The sequence below is a fragment of the Dinoponera quadriceps genome, unplaced genomic scaffold, assembly GCF_001313825.1.
Source record: "Dinoponera quadriceps isolate SergipeBrazil2010 unplaced genomic scaffold, ASM131382v1 scaffold942, whole genome shotgun sequence".
Lineage (NCBI taxonomy): Eukaryota > Metazoa > Arthropoda > Insecta > Hymenoptera > Formicidae > Dinoponera > Dinoponera quadriceps.
In genome coordinates, this window is record NW_014555154.1 from 287,566 (window position 1) to 314,234 (window position 26,669).

The 26,669-nt window shown below is 49.7% G+C and overlaps 1 protein-coding gene across 2 annotated transcripts in view; it reads right to left on the bottom strand.

The window, feature by feature from the left end:
• The window catches only part of LOC106743130 (zinc finger protein 853-like), an 82,321-nt gene that overhangs the window by 21,495 nt on the left and 34,157 nt on the right, over positions 1-26,669 (bottom strand). Inside the window, exon 3 of one of the 2 annotated variants that reach the window (XM_014616667.1) lies at positions 20,843-21,164. In XM_014616667.1, coding sequence (XP_014472153.1) covers positions 20,843-21,164 — 322 coding nt within the window. Of the gene's footprint in view, positions 1-20,842; positions 21,177-26,669 lie in introns of both variants that reach the window. The other variant, XM_014616668.1, reaches the window with a different exon arrangement.

The following is a 26,669-nucleotide window of genomic DNA, read 5'->3' on the forward strand; positions in this document are numbered from 1 at the left end:
TTCGAAATATATCGTCCTAGTGCCGCGTAGCCAGGTGAAATATAATATTTGCCGCGCGTCGTATTTTCGTGCGAGCCATAAATTCTAGCCGTCATTTCGGAGCCCGGACAATTTCAATTTTATTCCATTAAAAATCGTGATCATTGTTGCACGAACGAATTTATCGCGCCAGACATTCTACACGAATTTCAACATTTAATTTTGACGTACGGTTACTACCCTCGAGCTCCCTCCCTCTCTCTCTCTCCCTGCTTGCTCGGCCTGCCTGCCTGCCTCTCCCTGCCAACCCTCCGACACCCTCCAACCCTCTCTCTAACTCTCTCTCTCTTTCTCTCACTCTCGACCCTTTCCTCTCACACCGTCGCTCTTCCTCCTACGTTGTGCGGCGCTCGCACAAATCATTTTCGGAATATTAAACACCTCTGACAGAACGTCCAATGATTCCCCACCCCGTTCGCCCTTTCGCCGCTTTTGACCCTTTGATGCCGAGCCGCGCCCGGCCGCCACCGCGGCAGACTCTTTCCGCGAGAAATTTCCCGTCGTCTCGCGAGATATCGCGCATTTCCGGCCTCCCTTGAACTTTTTTTTCGCCGCCGCGGCGATACATCCCGCCGCTCCACTCGTCAAAATCACCGGGCTCGCGAAAGTAGGTATGTAGAAAACCCGGCAAAAGCTCGCACGTGGTTGGACGTGTGAGCACGAAACAGCCCGTGGAATCGCCACCCTCCTTTCCACCTTTCCACCACCTCGGCCTGACCGGTGGTGCGCACTCACGTCCCGCAACCCCCGGTCGTGCTGGATGTTATATACTGGGTGGATGGCCACCCACCCCCTGCGCTCGACCACCCCCGCAACCCTGCCCGGCACACGGCCCTGCTCTGCCGCCCTGCCGCGCGCGGCCCACTACACGTCCACGGCAGAAAATTAATGTCCCCTGCAATCCATGTATAATGCATTCGCATTTCGTTCGACGAACAAATGAACGCACCGCTAGAAAATTTACGTCCCATCTCGCTCTCGGCCGCGAGCGTCTTTTCCGTTGTCCCGAGCTCTCTCCCTCTCTCTTGCCCTCTCTCCCTCTTTGTCTCTCTCTCTCTCTTGCTCTCTTTTTCTCCCTCTCTCACTCCCGATCCCTGTCGCGCTCTTCGTGTCTCTCCCCCTTTTCCTCTGACCATCCCTCGCATGGAAATTCGCGCGCGGAAACGCGCCAGCCCTGACCAACTCGCGGCCGCACTCGCTCGTTCTCTCTTCCGGCCGCGCGTTTCTCTCTCTCTCTCCCTTCGCCTATCCCTGCCCCTCCACCCTTCACCCTCCTCTCCGTGCCCCTCGCCCCGCAGACCCGGCGTCATCGAAATTCCGGCTGGAAATCATTAAATTGCACGCACTCACACGCACGTGCGTTGTTCGCACTGATGGCCCTCTCTCCCGCGAGCCCCCTTCACCTCGACTCTCTCCCCCCTGTTCCCCACCTCACTCGCTCTCACGACCTTCTATGACACTCGTCGAACTATCCACACGAGTGATACCTCGAATTTCGTGTGTGCCCGGGCGAGGGGCGGTGGCGGTGCTGCTGACGATGGCGGTGGCACCGAATGCGTTTCCCCGGGAAAAAAAAAATTGACGATGACAGCAACTACGCGCGCAGCAAAGCGTGTTCTCGTCGATGACGAGTTTTCGCGAGGAAGAACGACTCGGCGATTTTACAAAGGCGTTTCTCTCGATTCGGCGGCTCGAAGCTCGTGTTCGCAAACAGCTGATTAGAAATATCAGGCCGCAGAGATGCAGTCATGAAAAACCGACTCGTGTCAAGTTCCGGGTTCATGTACAACGGATATATACTGTACCACATTGTTATCGAGAATCGTGAATGAAGAAACTATTTCACTTATCAGCGTGCGCTTCGGCAGATTTTAGTTTGATCAGCGTATCTCTTGAAGTGCCACAGTGCGCCGAGATAAAGATACGCTTTTCGAGCGACAATATCCAATAATATCTGAGCGATACATTAGATCTGTGTCACTTTGTTGCAATTTTTCCACACTGAACGTGGAGGTGTATACAGAGCGAAGCAATAACTCAGCTTACCATCTTCAATATCTTCGAATAATAGAAATATATTATCGACCACTAGGTAAAGATGAGAAAAGTTTGTAATCTTCGAAGTGATGGTTATCGGTACTTTAATGCAATTTTTCTACCGGACAAATTTTTTCTTCTTTTACACGCGGAGAAAATATTGTAGTTAAAATGATCGACAAATTTGGACCATACCGGAATTATAACCGAAATTAATGTTGTAATCTTTAGTGACGCATTTAATTGTACGCGTCACTAAAGATTGCACACACATGATAAAAATTTCAGTCGTAAATCCGGTCCAGCATTGTAAAATTTTGTTATAATTTCTGCGACAATATTTTCTCCGTGCACTCTCGTGTCTCGAAGATATTCAAGGTGGTAACGGTTATTGCCTCACCCTGCTTATAATATTATATAATAATATTATCGCATTCTTCCGACGAGTTGTTGGGAGAGTGTAATGAGAGGACAAATTTCTACGATGCATTAAGCTAATCGAACGACACGAGCGGATCTCGCAATGAGCTATTGTCGCCGCACGAAGGATAAGCTCAGGGTAGTAATTAACGATAATAATTTACGATTCCGCGAGCGGCGTGCAAGAACACCGGAACGACACGTGAAAGCGCTTAAATGCTAAACAATAACGTCACGGTGGTTACGTGACGAGCCTTCTGAACTTTGTACTCGGCGTCCTTCGGGGCCATGACGCTCTCGTTATTCACGCTCACGATTAGTAGCGCGGTCTAGGTGTGCAAAGTGGCCGCTGAAAAATTTAAGTTTCTCTCTCACGTACGGCGCACGGGATTGCATTAACCTTGGTTCGACGGGAAAGTATTTTCGGAAAAGTCTCTATAGCTCTCCTCCACTCTTTCTCTCTCCCTCTCCCTCGCTCTCGGGCTCGTTGCTAATTAAAGCGCGCTTATCCGCGGCGCGCTGCCGCTAAAGCGAGAGTCGAAAAGCGATTAAACTTCAAATTTAGCCTAAAAGTACGACGGTAATGTGACAGCCTCCATTAATTTTCTTACGTGTCCGGGAATCGTTGATGCCACGGGAATCGTTGATGCCGCGGATCGATAGAGGAAGCGATCGTTCGGAGTGGTATAAAAAGATTTCCGTCGCGCGAGAGGATGTCCTCTCCTCTCTCACGCCGGCTCTCCCGTCCGCGTATTAAATTAGTCGCCCTCGCCTAGTAGTAAACGTCATTCGCGCGATAAAAATGGAGAATTAATTATTTAGACCGGTGTTATGGGCGCGCCCGCGTTTATCGGTCTACATTAATTACGGTTTCGCTAGCACAGCTAGCGCGCGAGCCGAACAATTGAGTCGTTGTGTTTTGATAATTATTCCCATGACAGTCATTAATAATCAAGCGCGCTATATAGCCGTGTAATTAACAGCTATACCGTAACCGCCTTCTGTGCATCGTTCGACGCCCCGAACGGATTCTTCGATTCCGCTGATAAAGTGCGGCCACATCCCTCGCGGGGACCGAGGCGGGACGCGTATTCGATTCGCCGGCAACGCAGGATGATTCGGAGGACTACGTTCAGCAAAGAAAGCTAGGATTCGAGCGTGCGAGAGCGCGCCGGTCAGCAGGGCGGCGTGTTAAAATGCGGTGAGCGGTCGGATGACCGCTTCGACCCTTCGGCGTGAACTCTCTCGCGAGAGCCGCCACCGAGAGAGGTGTGTCCGGTTCCGCGGGAAACTCGCGCGCGCGGTGGTTAACGTCGCGTCGCGGCCTCCCCGGCTGCGGCGACGCGACGTCACAGCGGCCCGGACAGATGAAATTACTTTCGCGGAAATCATTATCGGGAGGTCCCATCAGATTTATCGATGAAAGAACGGAGAGAGCATTATCGCTGGACGCGCTCGAAATTTATAGGGTCCGGAATTACCATGAAACCGGCGTTAGCGCCACGTTCGGCGTGGCTGTAGCGTACATGCACTAGGAAAGCGCGTTACCGGGCGTAGAATCCGAGAGAGAGAGAGAGAGAGAATGAGAGAATATATGTGTGTGCGTGGGTGAAAGAGCAAGAGAGAGGAGAGAGAAGGAGGGAGAGAGAGTGCATCCCTTTCCCGAGCGATGCAGCGGAGCGTTTCACGCATGCATGGAAATCATTAAAATAAAATGGCCGATAACAAATGACTGTTGCAAAGAGGGGAGCCCTCCTGGTTGGCGGCCATCTTGGTTCACGTGACCGTCATCCGGGCAACCACGGGCACGCCACGCCCCTTTAATGATTTCTACCCCCTGGCGAATGTGCTGTACGTACGTACGTGCGAAATTTCTCCCGTGTATGTGTGTATGGGTGTTTGTTGTGCGACGTATGTGTGTGGATCCGTGCGCACGTGTGCCGGCGTGTGAGTGTATCCCCCGCATACGCGGGGTACAGTCATCATCAGTAGTCTAGGCGAAATCAGCCGGGTACAGCCTCTTCCAAACTCGCTGACGGCGAGCCGTCCGGAAAGAGCCACCTCGGACGCTCGAAAGTTGGACGCTTGAAAAGCCGACTTTTCCGCCGTTTCCTCGGAATGAACGTCGAGTGCGGCTCTATGCCGCCCGCGACATGATGAGAGGCGTGCGATGATCTGGCTTGGACTCGTATCGAGCCAGTTTGGTCGGTCGCCCGGTAGTAAGCGGCGTCGCGAGACCGCCGGCCGGCGTTGTATCGGCATTGAACGAAAGCAATCTGCGTTCTTTAGGAGCGGGAGAAACCGGTACACGATTTCAGTGACTCTGATTTTCTTCATTGTACACGCCGGGACACGTTGTAATCCGCATACGCGCGCATATAACGTCGTGTCGCCGTCAACGGTCGCGTTTCTCGGGGTTCTCGGACTTTGACGTGCCGGGGGATTCGTGCACGGAAAACGGGAACTGACTGTCCATTTTACGGAACTGAAATTTCGTTACCAGATTTAGGCTGCGGGAACGGGGACAAAAATAATTAATCAAGTTAATTAAGTTTCAGTTATACGGATTGCCAATTTTTACCCGTGGGAACTAGTTTTTAGCTGTACGCGAAGAAAAATATTGTAGCAAAAGTTATCCCAAAATTCTGTAATGTCGGACCATATCGGAATTATGATACTAAAGTTATTAATTATAAGTGCGTTTCAATCCTTTAATTTCAATTATAATTCCGGTGCGGTCCAACGTTGTAAAATTTTGGCGGTAATTTTACCCACCGATATTTCCTCCGTGTAGATTTTAGCTGTGGGAGCTAATTCTACTTTCCCGTGTGCACGCTCCGCACGTTACCCGCGTCATCGAAAATTGAACAGTCTGCGACGACTGTAGTCGCGATTCCGGACCTTCTGCCGCCAGTCGCGCACATGAGCGACATCATTACCGAATTCAATCTCGGGTAAGCGGCGCTCGGCTAACGACGTGCCTTCGGGATGACGTCGTCGCGTTTTGCAAACCCGTCGACGACGTCGTCACGATCGGGGCGGTCGGGCCGCGAAAGTTCAAGGTTCGCACACGGCCGAAGTGAATTTTCGAGTCGATAGCGGACCCGCGGAATCCAGTCTCGGGCACGAGACGAGATACTCCGTTTGATGATGCGGGCGAGGCACGCGGGCAAGCGTTCGGGAATCGCGGCCGGGCAGTAAAGGGCGGTAATAGTTGATCAATAATCCCTGTAACTTGGTTAGGCGCGCGTTTATTTTGCCGAATGCGACCTATTCGCCGAGAAAGGCGCGGCGTATACAGCCGGTGGCACGCGTATTTTAAGCGGCCATGAAAGTTTTACGAAGCAAAGATTACCGTCGACTCCACTTTGTACCCGCGTGTCGTTATTACGCTTCCGCTGTTCGTCCCGTGTTTCATGACACGTCGCGCGTCTCCCCCGCCCATCCCACCCTGCCACGTCCCCCCTCCCNGCTTCCCCCGCAGCCGGTAAACGAGCTCTTTCGAAGCGCCATTGAGCGCTGACAGCGCGATCAGTTATTATTTAACGCAACATGCAAAGTGGACGATGTAACAAAAAAAATATTTTTAACGCGCGCTGGAAAACGTTCTCTGCACGCGGCGAGTTGAAATCATTCGAGAAACCTCGTGTCGCGTCCTCTCCCCCGCGCAGGAACGAATCGGAATTCGCCGGATCATCTCGACGTTCCTTCCTCAGCGTGCGATATATATATATTTTTTTTTTCGGACAAGCGCCCTTGTCAGCGTTTCCGCTTATCGCTTTGGCAATCCGCGAGCAAGGTCGTTCAACGTTCGAAGATGGTTCTCGGTGATTCCTCCTTCCTTACCGCGACGATGATGCCAACGAACTTCCTGTTGTGTTGCCGGTTGGCCGAGTCGTGCGCGGGTGGAACATTATTCGGGCATATGGTGGCCCCCTCTATCTCTTTCTCTCTGTCTATCTCTCGCTCACGCACTCCTACACCCTCTCGAAGCGCTTCACCTGCCTCGCCCGAAACTCTTTACCTCTTCGCTTTTTCCTTTCTCTCTCTCTCTCTCTTTTTCTTTTTTTCCCTCCTTCTTTTTTTCACCAATGTATGCCTTCGCTCTTTTTTGGCCGTTCACGGGGAACATCGCCGGGGTCGCCGACCCCGTGCCACGCTCGTAACCCTCGCTCGTCATCGCGGCACGCGTTATTTCCTCGGCGCAGGCCGGTGAACCCAATTTTTTCTCCTCCGGCCGATCGATCCTTTTTCTCGACCCCGCGGATCGACCGATCCGCGCGGGTTATTCGGGCGACATATAGATTCGGCGCAGCTGGGCGCTATTCGCGGCGAACCGCGAGTCTCGTGCAAGGTCGTGGTTGTTCTATTATTGAAACCTTCGACGTTATTTGCCGGGGGTCATCGAACTCGGGGAAACGGCGCTTAACGAGAAGGGAGTCGGCGGTGTAACGCATCGGTATCCCGCCTGGCGATCGCCGAGCGGGATCTCCGCGGGTTAAGCTCGAAGGCGACGTCGCCAGGTGGGAGAATCCGCGCGTCGGGACCACCAAGTCCGCGAGACGGTGCGTTTCCGCCGCGCAAAAAAGTCATCGCGAGCGGAATACCCGGCCGACTACTTTCTCTCTTAGCCGGCGTCGTCGCCGCCGCCGTCGCCGCACGCGCGACAAGCTCTAATTTCGAGGCCGGGCCGTAATTTTTCTCGCGGACTCAGCCGAGCATAATTTATTCCCGATGCCTGATGAGACCCATTGTCGCCGAGACGATGCTCTCTCGCTCGCCCGGCGGCGGCGGCGAAGGGGGTTGAAAACGAGTCGGAGGGAAGACCCCCGCGGGAACGAGGGGTTGAAGTGGTCGCCGCTGTTAGTCGACGCAAGAGAGAGAGAAAAAACGAGGACGAATTATATAAGACACCGGAAGAGGAGTACACGCGGCCTCTCTCTTCGCCTCCACCCATCCGGCATCCGTCCGAGAGTGGTAACGATCGTTTCTGGATGCAGGACAAGATCCTCCCTCCTTCCCCCTTAACGACGATCTCTCGCCGCTTAACAGGCATTTCGTCGAGACCTTTTTTTCCCACTCTCGCTCTACCACCGCTTCCCCTTTCTCTCTCTTTCTCACTCGTTGTAGGACCTCGACGAACCTCGGGTCATTAGGCAGAACGGGGTAAAAAGGGGTAAAAATTAATGTCTCAGAACGAACGTTCGGCCTGTCGAGTGGCCCGAGCTAAGTCCTGATGGCCCTCGTGTCTTTACGATTTTTCATCGCGAGCCATTTGTTCGTAAGATACTGGGAGAAGAACTCTTCCCTCCCTCGAGCTCGCCAGTTGAACGACCTTCGATTCATCGGCGAGATTCGTGTACAACTGAATTAATAACGAACCACCGCTCGAACTAGCTGATAGCCCGGGCTGATGCCCGGAGTATCTGAGGGAGGGCCGAATTTCTCGTCATCTCGCTCTTTAAAGAGCCGAGATTAGGCTGTCGTTCGCTGCGAGCTTAAACTGTCGAAAAGAGTCCCGCGGGGGAGAGAGGGTTAAGTCCGTCGCGGCGAGTCGTGCGCGAGAAAGCGATTCCGGCCGGTGGAAATCGCTCACGAAATGTCCACGCACCTTTAAACACACGGCGTGCTGAGGTACACATAGGCAGATAAGCAGGCAGGCAGGCGAGCAGGTAGGCAGATCGCACACACGGCTGTGCCCCGAAGTTTCCACCGTAAGACGCCGGAGAGCCGCCGCGGCTCTCGTATGCCGTATGGCGTCCGCGCGTTACCTCCCACACATGCCGTGTAGAAAGTTTACTAGATGGAAATCTATATCTTATTTTACAGCCGGCCGTGCTCAATATTCTTGACCCCGAGCGCGGCCTGAGCGGCCGATATAAATGGTCCGCGTAAATCTTCCAGGCCGAGGAGCTCGCGAACGACGCAGATAAAGAGATGCGTCTCCGCGGCGGGGGGGAGGCGGGGGACCTCGAGTGTCATTATCGAGAAACTCCGACGTGACTGTGTGAGCGACACGAGGAAGAGGATGCGTTGCTTTTCGCCGGTTTCCACCGACGACCAGCGTAGCGTCGGACTGAACTCGCCGTTCGATCCTTTCGAAATCGCAAGTATCGACCGGGGACCCTATTTTGAACACGCGGCGAACGCTAAATACACCCTGTCCTTCACGGATTGATGGATCCCGAGGAAATTTCAACCGAGTGTGTCTTTTTGATCCCGACTTCCGTTTTCCTCACGCGAACGTCATGTAGGACGTTGTTCCAGCATGGGAGTCGAAAAGGCATAGAGGAAGTGCGAGTAACGTGAAATAGTCGGGTAATATGGAAAATCATGATTTCCAGCGTGACGAGTGTCGCAACACAGCACGTTATGTTTTATCGCTTCTTTCATTCAGAATGCCAAAGAAACATGTACGTGACGTCGTGAAAAAACGTAAACAGTGGAATGAAATTAATATGATGTTACATACATTTACATGACACTATAACACTATTATATAGCAAAAGAAATAAAAATGTAAGCTTATAATACATTATAATGTAATAAATTTGTGATATAATAATTATTATAGAATATTTGATCATTAATATTCATCGAAATACGAGAAAGATTACTTTTTCGCACGATAGAAGTATTCCGTATTACCCGATCTATTCCATATTACCTTCCTGAAATCTACCTTCAAAAGAATTCATACAACATTAAACTTACTAAAGACAAACGCGATCCGTTGGAGGAAGAACGCGTAATAAAAACGTTATAAAAAACAGTTGGCGTTGCGACTCGATGAAAACTAATTTCAATTAACTCTAATAGTTAACTCTAATAATGAAAAAAACCTTAGGCTATTTGACAGGAAACTTCCTCCGCTTAGCGTTCGATACGCTAATCCAGAATGGGCGCCTGCACCGTTTTCGGCGAACTGGGCTGTTTCGCGCGGTCGCGAGACGCGACGGACGCGTTTGAATTCGTGATCAACAACGTCAATGAGTCGTGCAACACCGATGCTCATAATTACGCGCAAAGTCGCACGCTGCGCTTAACACGATACTATGTTTTGCGCGAGAATCGTAGCGCACGCGGCGTCGGTGCGTTCCACTTAAGGCCGCAGCACTTTTATTCCGTACAGTCGGCGCTGAAACCGATTCCCGTTCCTCGCGGAACTCTCGGTCTCTTTATTGGATTATCGGCCCCGGCGCGATAGCGCGCGAGCCGCGTCATCGATAATCGGCGTAATTGTAGATGCAAAATAAATACGTCGTCGCGCTCGCTCGGCGGGATCACCTATCGCTCGCGCGCCAATAACTGCCGATAATGCGGGCGAAGGAAGGGAAGGAAAAAGGAAAAGCGGGATAAAAAAGAAGCGAGGAACGTTAATGCGAAGTTCGCTTCGTCGTCGTCGTCGTCGTGGCATTTGTTGGCGCGAAGTTATTGCATTCGAGGCTGAGGAGCATTAAGTATCCTTAACCTACTGACCGGTTCTCCACCGCCGCGCGCCTCGCGAGAGCGCTAAAACGTGATCGCGCTCTCGAGTGCGCGCGCGCGCGCGCGAGCTCGAGGATCATACCTGATTTTGCGCAAAAAGTCTGGCTTTCGTGCCAGATTAGAAAGTTAATCTACATTTCGTTAGGCACACACCGCTCACCGGCGTGTAAGTAATTATACACCGCCGTGAGTTTCTCTCTCTCTCTCTCTCTCTCGCGAGAAAGAGAGAGAGAGAGAGAGAGAAAGAGAGACAAACATGACGGGAAACTCGGAGCTAGCCGCGAGCTCACGCCCCGCTAAGCGTTGCTTACGATTTACCTTGCCGCTTAGCCTGCCTGGTCCGGTCGCTCTCGAAATTCGGCTCGTTTAAAACCCCTTCCCCCGCGGCACGGCCATATGGCGGAATGATTTTTAACCTTCCATGCGAAATATCGTGGGTGGCCGACCGGCCGGCCGGCCTGAGTGCGTCGCGTTATTCACGGTGTTCGTTAGCGCAGCGCCGGCCGTTAATTAGCGAGCTCTCATCAGAAAATTAAATTACCAGTCGATAAATAATCGTAACGGATTACTTCTGTGTGTGTGTGTGTGTGTGTGTACATGTGTGTGTTTATTCGCGTTCTTTTCTTCTCCTTTTTTCGCGAAGCGTCTTCCGCGAGCGTTGACCGAAACGACGCCGTTCGAGAGAGAAAGAGAAACGAAGTTTCTCCCGAGGAATAATTAATTTCGCACCGGAAGGGGTCGACGCGGACATTTTATTTGTACTTCAAATATTCCTTTTGTTTCTCCGGGCGCACTTATGTTGCGCCGTGGAGTGGGATTTTCGTCTCCCGCTCGCTCGCTCGCTCGCTCAGCGGAGAATCTTGAGGCGGCGTCTACCGGCGTCTCCGTTCGCGAAAGGGTTGCGAAAGTAAGTCAGTAAAGCGAGGGTGAACTTTCGGGCCGAATTCAAAGATTAAAACGGCGGTGTCTCTTTAAGCTTCTTGCGAGAATCGCTCGCACGGATCTCGTCGTCTTCGTCGTTTCTGCGAAATCGCCTCGATTCGCTCAGACAGTCCCGAGCGACATTTTTAATTGCTGCTTCCGAGCTGCGAACGTTTTCTGCAAAATTGGGAGTCGTTGGCGGCGGAGTCACGGATAGACGCAACTTTAACGTTCCGCGCTAAATAAACGATGAATCGGCGAGTGAGGCGGCTGGGAAAAATAACGCGACCTTGCTTTTTCTACTCCACGAGGAATACTTATTACTTCTAGCTTGCATCTCGGACTATTCTATATCAGCCGCAAGCGATAAGATAGCCGGCCGGGAAAAAAACCGCCACTCTCATGGCAACAATCTCAGGACGCGCACTCTGGATTTGCGTGTTGCGGAAAAAGTGAACGCGCGCGCCTTGAAAAACGTCCGAGGCGAATATATCGCGCGTTAGCGAACGATTTACGCGCGAGTTCGGCGCGGCTTGGCAGAAGGGGTGGAGGGGCGGGGGAACGAGCGACGTATTAAGAGCAGCTCGCGCTTTGCCACCGCACTCCTCGCACTTTTACGATTTCGCTTAACTTTAATTAAATTACGAAACTGACGCGTTTTGACATCGTCGAGCGCGAAAATACCGCGGAATCCGATATTAAAGTACAGTCGGATCATAAAATCGGCTCGCGCGCGTTAAATGCGGACTATTCGGACGGTGGAGAGAAGGTGGGGAAAGAGGAGGAGGAGCGTTTGAATTCCGCTCTCGAAAGTATCTCACTTTCTTTCGCGTCGTACAGCTGAACTATGGCGGGGAACTCTCGAGTCGCGTGATTTGTCCGGCTCTAGGCGAGCTCTCGCGGTTTCCCTTCCCATTAAATTTTAATTAACCGCGGTCGGGGAAAAAAGCTGGGTAAGTGCACTATACCCGACAATATGCATACTATAGCCCACGTTTTGCTATCCCGCGTAATTAGTTTCATCGACCACTAACGCCGTGCAAGGCGTTGAACAAAAAGGCGGGACTCGCGCGCCCCGTGAAAAAGGACTCCACCGTTGTCTTCCGCCGCGAGGAGACGACGGAATCGGGAACACGGGTGCTTACGTTTCTCGTTCCTGCTCGCAATTAAAAGCGCTAAACGGGGTTAAAAAAGGAAATAATAGCGCGAAACGACGCGGCACGAACCAGAGTCGATTGCGCAAAAGTCGGAGAACTTTGATTTTCGAGAATCGCGCGTAAATTCGTATGTTTCAGAAAAAGAGGTGAAACAACATCGAGTTCACGCATCCCCTAATATAAACAGAACTACACAAAAGGATACGTTGCTGTAAAAGAATTCAATAATAGACATGATATCGGATAATTATTGGAAAATTTTCATTTTTGAGAACCGCGTGAAAATTTATATTAAAAAAAAGAAGAAAAATAGAGAAGAACGTCAAGTTTACGCGCTTCCCGGTATGAACAGAACAAAAGAAAATGCTGCTATAGAAAAATTCAATAGAAGGCGTCATATCAGATACTTATGTATGCCAACTTGACCTACTAATTAATTAATTCAAATTATATATGTTTACTTTTTTTATGTATCTTTTTGCTTGCATTTACTAGTCTGCACATTACTTCTAATTTCTAATTTATTTTTTACAATGCTGATTGGACGTTCTTCTTTTGCATTCTTATGTATATTAGACTTATTTTTATAATCACAGGCTATTTTTTCCGTAAATAAATATTATCATCATCATCATCATCATCATCTATGATTATTATTATTGTTATTGGAAATGACTTTCGGAGAAATTCGTATATTTGGGCGAGACGAGTTTCCCCATCGTTTTCCCCTTCGAATCGTCCGTTTCCGCCGGAGTTTTCGATCGCAACGCGAAAATGCCAATTTGTCGGCTATTAGTTCTTCATTCGTTTCTGTCAACAGTGCGCCGTGCAAACATTGCACCGAGATTCCTTATCTCGTATCACAAACAGCCGCACAATCGGGCCGCGCGCGCTGACTCGCTCGCTCGCTCGTTCTCGCCGGCAGACGACTCGGAAAAATCACCAAGGCGATTCACGATCATGCTCCCGTTATGCTTTCGTAGCGCTCTCATAATCGATCACGGAAGCGATCGCCTCTCCTGCGCGACGCTACCGACGCGAGCCTTCGGCTCGAACGAGCTGGAGAAGTTTCGAACGTTGTTTGCATTTTATTTGTACCTCGGAAGGGGGAAAAATACGAGGTGGTTAGAAAGTAATCGGAAGATAGGAGCTGGACTCTTAATAGCTTCCTTGAAAAAGCAAATCGGAAAATGTGAAAGCGATATTAAATTCCGTCGTTATCGGCAGATTTTCGACTAATTGGGCGAGGAAAAACTACGAATGTGTAATTCATTAGATCGATTCGCCAATAATATTGACAGACACATTGCCATTATTGCGAAATGCTGGAGGATGTTGGATGTCGTCGTTTAAAAACGGTCGTTCGATCACCGGAACGTACAAATGTTCGCTTAAAATATTAGTTTAGAGTTGGACCGGCCGTTTCCAGAGTCGTTCTGTTTCGAAAGAGCAACGTTCATAGTTCAAGAGGTTCACAACTGTAGAGTATCTTGAAAATTCGTCAAAGCTGTAACCTGCTTTTTTCAGATATATCTTTTCAAGAGATATTTTTTGAGATATCTTATCTCTGAAAGGACACTTTATCTCATTATTGCCTCTTTTCCGCGATGTCGATTGACTATCTTGATCTTGATGCGAAGTCGTTGCTTCCTTCGACGATCACTACGCGCGGCTGTCGTTAGAAAGGGTTACGTATTTTGATACGTTGCACGTGATTGCAGAGTTTTTCGAAATGATCGAATTATTTATAGTTGGGTTATTTCGCAAGACTACAACTTTTATCTTTGTTAGTTTGAAAAAGAGAGGTAGGGCTATAATGCTATTTCGAATTTATTCAAATTTATTTATAACTAACCAAAAAATTTGTTTTTTGTCTCAGATTTGGCGGAGTTTGTGGCCACACGCTGGATGCGGTTCCCGAGAGATATAGTTTCGGACGTGGATCGTATTGCGGTGAGTTAAAACGAAAATTTAAGGTGGTGGTTTTCTTCGATGGACAATTTTCATACGAAATATATATGAATACCGAAATGTTATTGGTTGTTAATAAGACACATCATCGTGCGAAGAATAAAACACACGGAGATATTTTAACAAGATTTCGAGAAAGACCAACAACAGTGCACATTTGTAGCGTTTAATATTTTACAAAACAATAAACACTTGGTAAAAAAATATAAATGAATACGAACGATGTTTCGTGGCGTTCAAGAAATTTGAAGTATCTTCTAATCTACTAAAAGTTTCGTAACATATGGGCATAATTTCAGAAATAAATTCAGTACACAAAAACATATAACAAATAACACAAAAGGTTCATATAAATATTTGTCCTATTTGGCTTTGTTTCCAAATTACAGATATATTTCACTAATCCTTCTTAGATTTGTTAATTTGTTAAATCGCTAGACTTAAATCCACCGAATTTTTGCATATTACTTGAAATCTATGGTTTAATACAAATAACGTTAGATAATGTTGGTGTATTTCACCAGTATGTTGAAGAAAATTGTGTCGGCGAATCAGAACAACATCCAGAATATTCGAACGTATTGGAAGACCAATGATAAAACGTTTAGAAGCTTGCGTTTAAGCCCAAGGTGTGGTCACTTTGAGCCCTCCTATTAAAGATAGAAATGTGTGAAGTCGCTATGCTAGCTCAATTTGTAACGAGAATTAGCGAAATACGAAAATGTCTGTAACTCGGAAACAAGGTCAAATAGGACAAATATTTATATGAACTTTCAGCGTTATTTCTGCATTGAGAAAAAGAATGCAGCCGAATCAATAGAATTTCCAACAGCATGTGTAACTGAAGTAAATCTTAATTCAATAGCATTATCATTGAAAGTAGTACTTCAATTATTGAAACAATATGCAACATAGTAGCTTTAGTAATATTTGCCATTGGATCGAGAAGATTTACTTCAGTTACACCGCTGTTGGAGATTTGATTTGATTCAACAGCATTTTTCCCCGTGTGTGTCGTGAATTTGTTTCTGAAATTATGCCCATGTGTTATGTGAAACACTCTGTATGATTTATTTTTCAGGGCTGCCTCAGAATCGCATCGATACTAAATCGGTGCGCTCATTGATCGGGACCAATTTTCCCACCCTGCGGACAAACTATTAAAAAATTTATTTGTGGGGGGTATAAAGTTGATTTCTGGGGGGATACAAAGTTTATTATTACTCGATCCGATTTTATAGAAATAAACTTTATTAACTTCTCGCGAAATAAATTTTTAAATACTTTTTTCTCAGTGCAGTAACGTCGCCTTGCCCGAAACCGCATCATATTATATATTAATCCATTTTTCGGTTGATCATGCCATTCGACACGATCAAAAGGTCTGGACGAAAAAAGAAGCGTAGGTGAGGAGCGTATCGTCGGAGCGTCTCTCTCCTCCCCAGTACCCGACTGGCCGCGGCTCTATTCAAATTAACCCTCACGGAAAAAATGCGGAACCGCCGTGGAGAAGGGTTGGAGGGAAAATTAGAATAGGCTGATGCGTCGATGCGAGCGAGCTATGCATATGCGCCGTGACTACGTTCATTTCTTTCGGACCATACGGCGTTCCTGCCGCGGCTTAATCACTTTTCTTTTCTTCCTCCCTCCCCTCCCTCACCCCCTGAAACCGTATCTCTTCTCACGAGTTTAGCGGTATTTCAACGGTCGCGAGAGCGCGATGAGCTCGTCCGATCGACGTGAAACTGCGGCGATCTTTAGTCGAACAGGAAAGAGGATCGAGATATCGTACGTGTACCGCGCAATTATTCCCTCCGAGTAATATTCTTCGGGTAGCACTCTCGCGTTACGTACACATACACACCTTGCGCGTGGATAACGCGCATCTAAAGCGGTGCCGGGCTCGTATTTCCGCGCGGTGCAACTTCGAACGGCGTTCGTTGTGCAAGAAAGATCGCGAAGTTGCAGCGCGAATTTCGGCTTCCACCAATGACCGGCGTGTCTTTTTCCACTGCCGCTCCGCCGTAGCCGCGGAGTTGAGTGCGTTAATTACTAAACACGGGCCGGTTACATCGCTCGAAAATTGCATGAATGCATGAATTCTGGCGTACGAGTAATTTACGAGTGCGCCGTTATATACGGGCCGGCATTAGAATTAGCGCTCGCTGTTAAAACATTCACGGCGGGGCCGCAGGTCGGCTGATTAGCCGCCGCGTTATATTAATCAATGAAAATTAATCAACTTCCGGTGCAGAATATCCTCGAAACGCGAAGGTTTCGCCCCGTTAATCTCACCGTGGGGAGTCTCTCGCTCTCTCGCGCGGTCTACGGGGCGAGTTTGTGCAAAATCGCCCGGCGAGAAAGATACTCCGGCTCGTTTCGCCGAACTTGTCGTTCCCGTCGGCCTTCTCTCTCTCTCTCTCTCTCTCTCGCCTCTCCCCGGTTCGTTATTTTTATTTCCCGATCTCAAAGCGTCGCCTCGCTGTTGTTTAATCTTTCATTCCGCGCCATTTGTGATAAAGGGACCATCGGCGTCGCTCTTTTCCACGGCTCCTCCGCGCCGCTTTTCTCGTTTGGCTTTGATTTTTCTCGAGACGTCTGCACCGAGAGGCATTCCGCCGCATGAATTCTTAACCGGGCGAAATTAGCGAATTAAAAGTGCGAGAGGGACGGAAAAAGCCGCGCGTACCTGGGACAGACCGCCGCCAAGGAAGCGGAGAAGGCGGCGGAAGGAGCGGCGGACTCGGAGAGAGAGAGAGAGAGTCCCGTGAATTCAGAGGCGCTCGTCCTTTTCCCCGTTTTACAGCGGCGGCAGCACCTCGTAAATACGGATATGCAGCCTCGTTCCCAAACTGTTCGGTGGGTGGGAGCGAGAGCGAAGAGTGCCTTAATTTTTATTCATGCGCCGGCGAAATGGCAATTTTTCGCGGTATTAAGTGGGCTTTAAAATTGTCCGGTCAATTTCGCCGGTGGGACGTGCTCCTTTTTTCAAGCACCGCTAATCGTCGCCGCACCCTCGCGGGAGAGGCGGAAAAGAGAGAACCTTTCTTCTTTTCTCCTCTCGTCTCTCCTCGTTTCTCGGTGCACGAACGTCGGTCGCCAAATTACATCCCGCGGCGGACACACGTCGAGGATCCGAGACGGAAGTTCCCCACGGAGCGGCGTGCTACGTTATCGATAACGCGCCGGCCATTACGCATCAGCGTCTTTCGTAACGCGGATTATAGACTCGATGATAGACGGATCATTAGGTCATAGGTGTTACCGAATGGACGCGTGGATTAAACAGACGCGCTCGCTCTCTCTCTCTCTCTCTCTCTATCCATGCTCTCTCCAGCGCGCGGCGTTCACAATCGCGCCCGAGGGTCCTTTGAAGACCGGCACTGTCGGCTGCTTTTCGCAGCGGCGATTTTCGCAGGCAACACACGCGCGCCCGGTTAGCGGCTCCGGGAAAACCGATTAATCCCTGGCGCGCAGGGTGGCCGATCATTAGATTTTGGCCGGGAAATTGAGTTTTGCCGGCTGCCGAAGGGGTAATCTTTGGTAGCCTCTGGCCTGCCGCTGCTGGCGCGCGCGAATTCTGTCTGTCTTCCTCCCTCTCTCCCTCTTTCTCACTCTCTCTATCTCGCCGCATCCCGATATCGTCGCATACGTACACACGCGTGCGTTCGGTGTGCATAGGTGGTGGATATCCTATACGGCCGCGCGTTCACGCGCGGTCGTGCGCGCTTGCGACCGACGGTGGCGGCGCGCGTAACTTCGGTTCCATTATTGAGCGATCGGGCGATCGAAAAATTCCCGCGCTTTTTCGCGCGCTGTCGCCCCGGTGGGGCGAACGGACCTCTCATTGGCTCGGCCGTTTGGTCATCCTTGCGCGCCACTGGGCGCGAGAGGGGGTGGTGGATGGACTCGCTCTCTCGGTTGCTCTTGCTCTTATTCTCTCTCTCGCTCTCTCCCCCTCCCTCTATCGCGCGCACGGCTCTACACCCTCGCCAGGTACTTGTCTAGGCTACACACAGATATTGACCAGCTATCGATATCGCGGACAGTCGTCGATATTATATTCTCTGTGCTGCCCTCCCTCCCCCTCGCCGACCCCGTTCTTTCGTTTCTCTCACCATTTGCCTCACCCTCCCTCCCTCCCGCCACCCGGAGCGCGTTCTCGCAAATTTCGGTTAATGAATTATATGTATAATATATAGACACGCGCGTGCATATATGCGCGCGAACGATGTAACTCGTGTGCATATTTGCGGAGCGTTCGGACGAGAATGGGTAGGTGGGCAGGATGGTAGGTGGAAAGGAGGGNTTTTGAACGCGAGCGACCAATCGCCGCGTGCCCCGCCGCGCCAGAATTTCATCGAAATGAGAAATCAATACGCGGCGCAAACGCTATAACGGGATTGTTCCGTTGCAAAAATGCCCCGCGGTTTCCGAGTAGCCGCCGCCTCTTGCATTCGCGTCGTTATCTCGATTAGCGATCGCTCGTGGCGAATAATTAACTAAACCGGCGCTATGCGACCGTCTCCCTTTTTCCCAATTTTTGCGGGGGCGCGCGCCAACGTAACCGGCTGAAACTGAAGGAAACGAGACCGCCGCAAAAGAACGGGGGGGAAAGGCTCATCGTGATTTTAGCGACCACCGAGTCCACCAAATTTCTATCGGGCGGCAGCGCGATGAAAATAACAGATGTCGCGCATTTTCACCGTCGGATTTTTTTTTCACGCGCCACGCATGACCGATCAAGAGACCCGGCAGCGATTATCGCCGTGGTAAATCGGTAGAATCGATGGAACCGCGATGATTACGATCGACTCGTTACTAATTACCGCAGCGTGGCGGTTGGCCCGGTGGAAAGGCGACGTACGTTTCATAGTCAACGAGCTCGTCGACGAGCATTCGCACGCTACGGATATAAATTTCGCACCGCCGAATCGCGTTCGTTTCTCCTTAAGACGTCCGAAAATAGAAATATTCCGATTCGCGATTAAACCCGACTCCGTGAGCTCCGCGAACGAGCGTCATGAGATACCGCTGCAAGTTTCGCACCCTCTTTCCCGTATGCAGCCGGTCGGCCGGGGGCTGCATACGGCTGCATTTAAAACATTTTATCGATAGAAGTGTGGAAATCCAAAGCGGCCCTCTACGTACGCGCGTGCATACACGCCCAGCTCGAGCACCACCCTGCGGAAGAGGACGACGACGAGGAGTGGGATATGTGGGGAAGGGCGGTTATTAATGTAAGGGGTGGCTGAGCAGTAGTTATTCGGCTGTGGGTGGTCGAGATAGAGAGAGAGAGAGAGAGATGGGCCGGCTAAAATCAATGCGAGTCCTTCTTTCGCCGCTATTTACGGTTAAGAAAAGACAGGCTCGGCCGGCGTTAGCGTGGCGTGGCGCGGCGCGGAACCGCGGTGGAAATAAAAAGATAAGCGCGAACGTGGAAAACCAGGTTACAGGCGGGATATTCTCGTCAAACCCGCGTGGCGTCTGCTTTTATAAACCTGATCGAGCGTGCGGCGACTGGCGCGCGAACCGAGTCGAATCGCGCGCGAGAATATTGCGGATCCGTGTCGCGAGCGTTCTCCTCGGCTCGTCGAAGAAAGTTTAAGAGAGCGGCTCGACGAGAGAAAGAGAAAAAGGACAGAGAGAGATTACGTGTTACGAGTTACGTGTTACGTTACGTTTAACATCGAGCAAAATCTCCGTTTACTCTGTCGACGATGAGCCTCGCCTCTGGTCGATTGTTACTCAGGCTCCCGTATATCTATCTCTCTTTCTCCCTCCCCTCCCCCCCCCTCTTTCTCTCTCTTTCGACCTCTTCGACTCGGACTGATTCTCGATTAAATAGCTCGAATACTCCGACGTGGGTGCGCCTTTTTTCTCGTTGCCTCGGCAAAGCAAATCTTCGTTAAGGTCAACGAGATTTTTCCAAGGGTCGAGTCTAGCAGTAGTCGTGCGCGCGCGGCGCTGACCGTTCGCTTGCGAGGCTAATACCTTCCGAGTGACTACGCTCATCCCTTAATGAAATTCTTTCTACCCGGACGCGACCCATTGGCTGCCTTTGCTGCCAGATCGGGTTTTCTCATTATTGCAAATCCTTCGGCCCGGCCGGTCGATGTTATTTTAGTCGCGGGCCGCCTTGCGCGCGCGATTGCAGATGCATCATTGTCTAAATAATCGGAGGTCGGTTGCGCAGCGAGCGCATATCGAGGGGGGATGCGTGCGCTCGTCCGTTCTTTCGCGCTCGTTAATTCATTCGTTCGCTCGTTCGGCAGAATCTACCGGGCGTATAGGAATATTTTACCTGGCGCGCATGTTGCATGCACAAAGCAATTTTGCACTGGCGCGCATTCAAGTTAGTCACAATCGGGACGCACGATTGCCCGTACAAACAATAACTGCATATTAATTTATTGATTATTGGCTATAGCCCGCGCTCGCGCGCGATATATAGTATTCATAGAATTTACTATAACAGCAATATATATTCGTGCACTAATTTATTGACCAATAACTCGGCGGCGATTCTGTAACGACGAGCCCAGGGCGAGCGGTGATGCTGGTGGTGGTGGTCGGCGGGAGGGGGGAGAGGAGGTGCGCGGGGGAGGGGGTTATAACGCGTATTATTATGCATTAATTTATACGGGCGTTGCCGATCGGTCGCGTTGCCGATTTAATAAATCGGCCGAAATAATGGAGAAAAGCTTCCCCGGGCGAATCGGCGCGATGTACACCGATCGATCGATCGACCAACCAACAGGTCGACCAAAGGCCTAAAAAGGCAGACTGAGATACGTTCGCTCACTCACCCGTATGCAGTCGTGTGTGCTGCTGCACGTGGCTCAGCTGCTTGAACCTGCGGTCGCAGTAGCTGCACTTGTACGGCTTCTCGCCAGTGTGGACCCTGATGTGCTGCACGAGCTGGTGGTTGCTGGAGAACGACTTGAGGCACTGCTGGCACTGGTGCGGCTTGACCTCGTTGCTGGCGATCATGCCACCCGGTCCGACGCCGACGCCGACACCGACGCCTAAGCCGGCCAGGCCGCCCGGGACGCTGCCGGGTCTCGCCGTCAGTGCACCCGCGCCCAGCTCCCTCGCGTGCATCTGCATCGCGCTCTTGTGCATGAAGATCTGCGAGAAGAACTGCCGGGGTTAGTTGGTACGCTGTACTTTTCGCCGAGCAACGGGGGATGGCAGATCGACCCTGACCGCCTCTCTCGCTGTTCTCATTTGTTTTTTTTTTTTCTTTTCTACGCCCGGTCGATCTCGCCATCACTCACGCATCCGCCGAAGCCGGGCAGACGTCCCCTCGCCGCGACATAATGATAACGCACGATAACGTTCTTCGTGATGGGAAGAAGCGGGAGAGAGAGATCGTTGCGGCGAGGCGACCTCGAGGTGAAACGTCCGTACCGCGGATTTCGCTGATCAACGCGTTAAAGACGCGCGTAACTCGGTCTTCGATTTATACTTCGAGAGGAAAAATCCAAATCGCGAGTAAACGATAATAAATATCTTAGCCCGATATTCATAGTCGGATTTTATATTTAAGGCCGTCTTAAGCTTATCTTCAGGCACCGTGATACTGATCGTTTCATTGGTTACGATGCATCTGAAGATGCACTCAGGACGGTCTTAAATGTAAGATCCAGCTATAAAGCTAGCTGCCCTCTCAGATGCGTCTTTGATATCGAGAAAAATATACTATTCCGAGGTACGGCATTCACCTTCGCAGCTTCGGCTGATTGATAACGCACACGGTTCGATCGATCCTCGTATCTCTGAAGCTTGCGCAAGTTCTTAGTGGATGTATCCAAGACTAGAGCATAACTGTTTTAAGTTGCGAGAGCAGCGCGTAAAATTGCGCCGCTGCTCGTCGTATCGTCGAACTCGAGTCGAATTGGTGGTGGTTGAACTCGGCGATTAGAAGTTACCACCGTCCAAGGTCGCGCGGTGGTAGAAGGCCTGACCTGAGTCGAAATTTTGATTAATCCTGCAGATTCCGTCGAACTTGCCGGCTCGATGGAGAATCTTGGAAAATAACGTTATACATTGCTATTGCCCGACACTACAAATAGTTTGCTCGCCTGTCGTGTTCAAAATGTTGAGGCTTGAGGAAGCACTTGTTTCACAATTATTTAATATGTTCGTTTCAGTCTCGATGTTCTACCTGTATTTAATATTTCCAATAAACAATGCATTAATCGTGCAACTTACTCGACCGAAAACAGAGTATATGCAATAAGCAAATATCAAATAATTAACGCAAGCAAATAATTAAATTAATGGATACGGAAAGAAAGAAAAAAACGTTCCTTCTTTGTAACCTGTTATTAATATTTTTATTAGTGTTGAAAATTTCGATAGGATTCGTAGATTCAACAAATGTGTCTATTAATGCTGTGCGTCGTTAGAATTTCAAATTTGGATTCGGTACGGCGACTCTTTGAATCGAAATGAAAAGAAGGCGAATCCAGAGATCTGCGTAATGTTTTGAGAGTGCATTTAATGTTGGGATCTCGCGACCGTTCAATGTCAGGGGACAACGATTGACGATATACGAGAGATGACGGTAGCCCTTTTTTGCCTATTATTTTGGTAATCGAGCGTGTCTGAAATTTTCGCGCGACCGAGGGACGCGTACATACCGCGAGGCGAAGCACGGTGTATCAGTGACTTATCATTCCCGTCGGTCCTTAAAATATTTAATCGGGCTTTCGTCGGCATCGCGTTATTTAACTATGATCGAATCGCATTTGCGCGGATATTAGCGTCAGTGTTAATGTCAGTGCCACGATGGAGTATCCGGAGTAGCAGGGTGCTGAATTGGGAAGCCGGGACACCGCGACGTGGACAGCGACACATTATGTATTTGGTGAGTCAAATCATTCGTTATGCAGAATGCTTTCGATTTTAATGAGCATTTGACGAACTTAGCGGAGAATAAAGAGATATTGAAATTTAAGTTGGCATTCATCGTCGTTTAAATAGTTATAGATTTATGAATCTTGAAATATTCGTCAGCATGTTACCTATTTCTGGAGGTTCAACTTATAATATAGTTTTTACTTAATTTCATATAACGAGAACATTGACCCATACAGCTGAATAACGGTTCGTGAATATGAATCTATAATGAGTTTATACTCTTGATCAAGGATTATAAGTAATTTACAACTATGAATACCGGCCTTAAAATAAAATATCGTTAGCGAATATTGATTTACGTGTCTCTAATAATACATTCTTCAACTGCGAGTCTCATTTTATTTCATTTGTCAATGTCTGCTTTTTGCTTTTATTGACCATTGTCATGTTTACCGAATGTAAATTTAAATCTCTCTATTGGTGCACAATATTATTGAGTACATAACGGTTATTTTTGCCTATATAGCTTCACGTCAGCTCTTTTAAGAGCTACAGATCTTGATGAAACTTCCAACAAAAAAAGAAAAAAATTACGAAAGGATAAGAATGAAATATGTTATTTCCTGTATCTACTAATATTTAATTATTTAATAGTTGCTTGTCTTACATATTATATTTTATCATAATATTCAGGCAATAAAGCAGACGAAAGAAATGACATGAAACGAATACATTGCATAAAAAGAAACGCTGTTGACTAAATAAAATTTTCAACAGTAGCGTAATAGCAAATCTCCTTGATTCGATGGCAAATATCATTAAAACTATTATGTTACGTATTGTTTCAACGATATCATTATTAAATCAAGAAAATTTACTCCAATTACGCGTGCTGTTGGAAATTCTATTGATTCAACGGTATTTCTTTCTCCGTGTGCATATCGGAATTAAGAGGAAAGATTCGATGCAGGTAGAATATCGCGACAATCGAATGCTAAATAATCATGAATAATAAGTCCTCGTACAAACCTCAACATAGCGAATACGACGGTGAGTAAACATTTGCGTCAAAGTAGGAAAATAAACCCGTACAACGTTACATCTCGAAATCCCCCATTGGCCCTTCAAGTCCGACGGAATTTGCAGGGTTAATGCCGAGGCAAAATTTCGACTCGGGCGAGAAGCGGCGTTCATAATTGCGGAACGACGGAGCAACTTGACCCAGTGACCGATACAGCGACCTCCGATTCCGCGAGCGGCACGGCGAAATTTGTCGCTCGGATCGTTCTAAGCCGCTGTCCCGATTATCAGTACTGTTACCGCATGTTTACAGTACACGTTTACAGTACCGTTAGACGGCGCTTTACGTGAAATGCGACTCTTCGAATTTGCACGCGCGTCACTCGTGATACGTTCGTGTACATACGCTGCGGCCGCTTCTATATCGCGCGTTATCTAACGTCCTACATCCTTCGACTTCGACCACTCTCGCGAATGCTTACAATTTAACGGCTCCGTTTCCATCGATCTCGAGGGCGGATAGTCTCTTGAAGATAGAGGATCACTCGAGGGAATCGCGGCGTACACGAGCACCGCCGGGGCTCAATCACTTCTCCGGTTCTTCCTGAGCGCCGCGAGGAAGAACCGAAACTGATAGAGGCGGCCAGGCCCGCGTGTGTAGCCGGCGGAGGAACGTTCAATTTCGGCTTCTCCTCGTCCGGGGAACAGGTGTTGCGCCACCGTGGGTGTGGGTGTAGGTGAACGAACGAAAGGGTTAACGTTAAGGCCGTACAGTCCGCGGCAAGAGTCGGCGGGCCGTCTCGGCGAAGCGGGATTTCTCGCTGCGAGGGAGAGGAAGGGCCGAAAGTTGGCGGAATTAAAGAGGAGTAAAATCGGTGGAGCCGGCCAGGCGGCAGGGACCTACGTACTCGCGCGGAGATGACGGGGGGATTTTATTAAAATATGTTAAAACTGTAATTAAAATCGAAAAATCTCGTGAGAAGTTTTAAGAATCTTAGGTCACCCCCTTCGCGACCAGGGGAGCGTCGGTTGGGAAGGAAAGAAAGAAAGAAAGAAGGAGAGCGAGATAGACGAGAAGAAGAGGCGCGGCCGGCGAGACAGAGAGAATTGAAATTGTCACCGGGGGTTCTCAAGTTTTCGCGAGTTCAACCCTTCCCCTGCGTTCGCGACGTGGCTGTCGGATACTTGACGGGCGACGATCTCTCGGCGCTGGGCATCCCTGGACTCTTTAATCCCCGTGAGAGAGGGAGAGGCTGCTCGCGATTTTATTCCGCGCCTTTTTCCTCGCCTTCCTCTCCTCTACCTCCGCCCCGCTCCAGCACGCCGGGGACCGGCTGTTGTTCGTCGTCGATTTGAATGAAATTGCTCCTGTTTTGCGGTACTATTCGAACGGAAGGGCAGGGTTACGGACGGCGATGTGTACTCGTTTAATCGATGTACGACCGGCTGTGCCGATATATCCGGCGATGTACCTCGCGTGTCGCGTCGTTGAAAAACTCTTCCTTTCTTCCTTCCTTTTCGCGGGACGAGAGACGTATATATCGAGGTGAAAGGTCGCCGGGAATAATCGGGAGAAACGGGCTCGCCGAATGTGCTCGACTAGGGAAGGGCGCGAATGTACGCCTCTGAAAAGAAGCGAGTCGCGACGCGCGGTATATTTCCTTACTTCCGCGTCGTGTAATTACAATTTGCCCGTTCGATATCTCGGAGACGTTTGTAATTGCTTGCCAACACAGATTTTCCCGCCCCGAGCCTTCCCCCCGCCGCCCCTCGCGCGAGCGGACTTTCACGATGATTAACCGGGAGTGACGGGGAAGGGTTCGTGAAAAACGGTTTGACTCTCTGCAAAGGCGGAGTCGCGTCGCGAATTTTTAACGACTGTCTCTCCCTCTCTCTCTCTCTCTCTCTCTCTCATTCGAGTGGCCCATCAGGATTTCTCAAAACTTCGGACGCGCGAGGAGAAGAGTTCGTTCGATCGAACGACTCGTATTATCGCATGCTGATAATTACCCCGAGTTACCCCGCGTTGCGCTCGCACCTACGAGTCCCGAAGTGCAAAGCGCGAATTAAATGTGCATCAGACATTCACGGGTATCTCCGGACTGCCGCTAATTGTCGCTGATTAAATTAGAATAAAATCGTCATGAACGATGTTGCCGTTGTGTCTATAATCGATCTCAGAAGCACGTCGGGGCGGGGTCAGCGGCGGGGAGGGCGCCTCATCGGGCAGCATCGACATACGAGAGAACAATGTTGGCTATTATTCTCCGTGGAAGTTTTTCGACGGTGGAGTTCGGGCGAGAGCGAGTGCCGCGCCTTTCTTAAATTTCAAGACTGCGCGGCCGTTAATCAAATTTTTATCTCCTGGCAGACGGAAAATTGCGTCCCGACGCCCGACCATACTGGCGGTTTGAATCTTTTTTTCTGATTTATCGCCGTCGCCAGCCGCGGGAAAAAAAGGAGGGGGAGAAAGAGGAAGAGAGGGAGAGTCGCGCGCGGTGCACTGAGGCCCGCGAAGAGAAATGAAAAGAGGAAGAAGAAAACGGAAAGAGTTGGCCCGCGGGCCGCCGGCTTAATGTCCTTAATAATGGAAAAATATATCAAATGACACCCACTGTATTTCCTCGGGAACATCTCCTGGTTTCTCCGACTTTGCCGCCCTCGCTCTTTTCGTTCTCCCTCTCTCGCGCGATTCCGCGTTATTCCAATTTTTACGTCCTCCCTCCGCTCGCGCCCGTCATTTTTTAT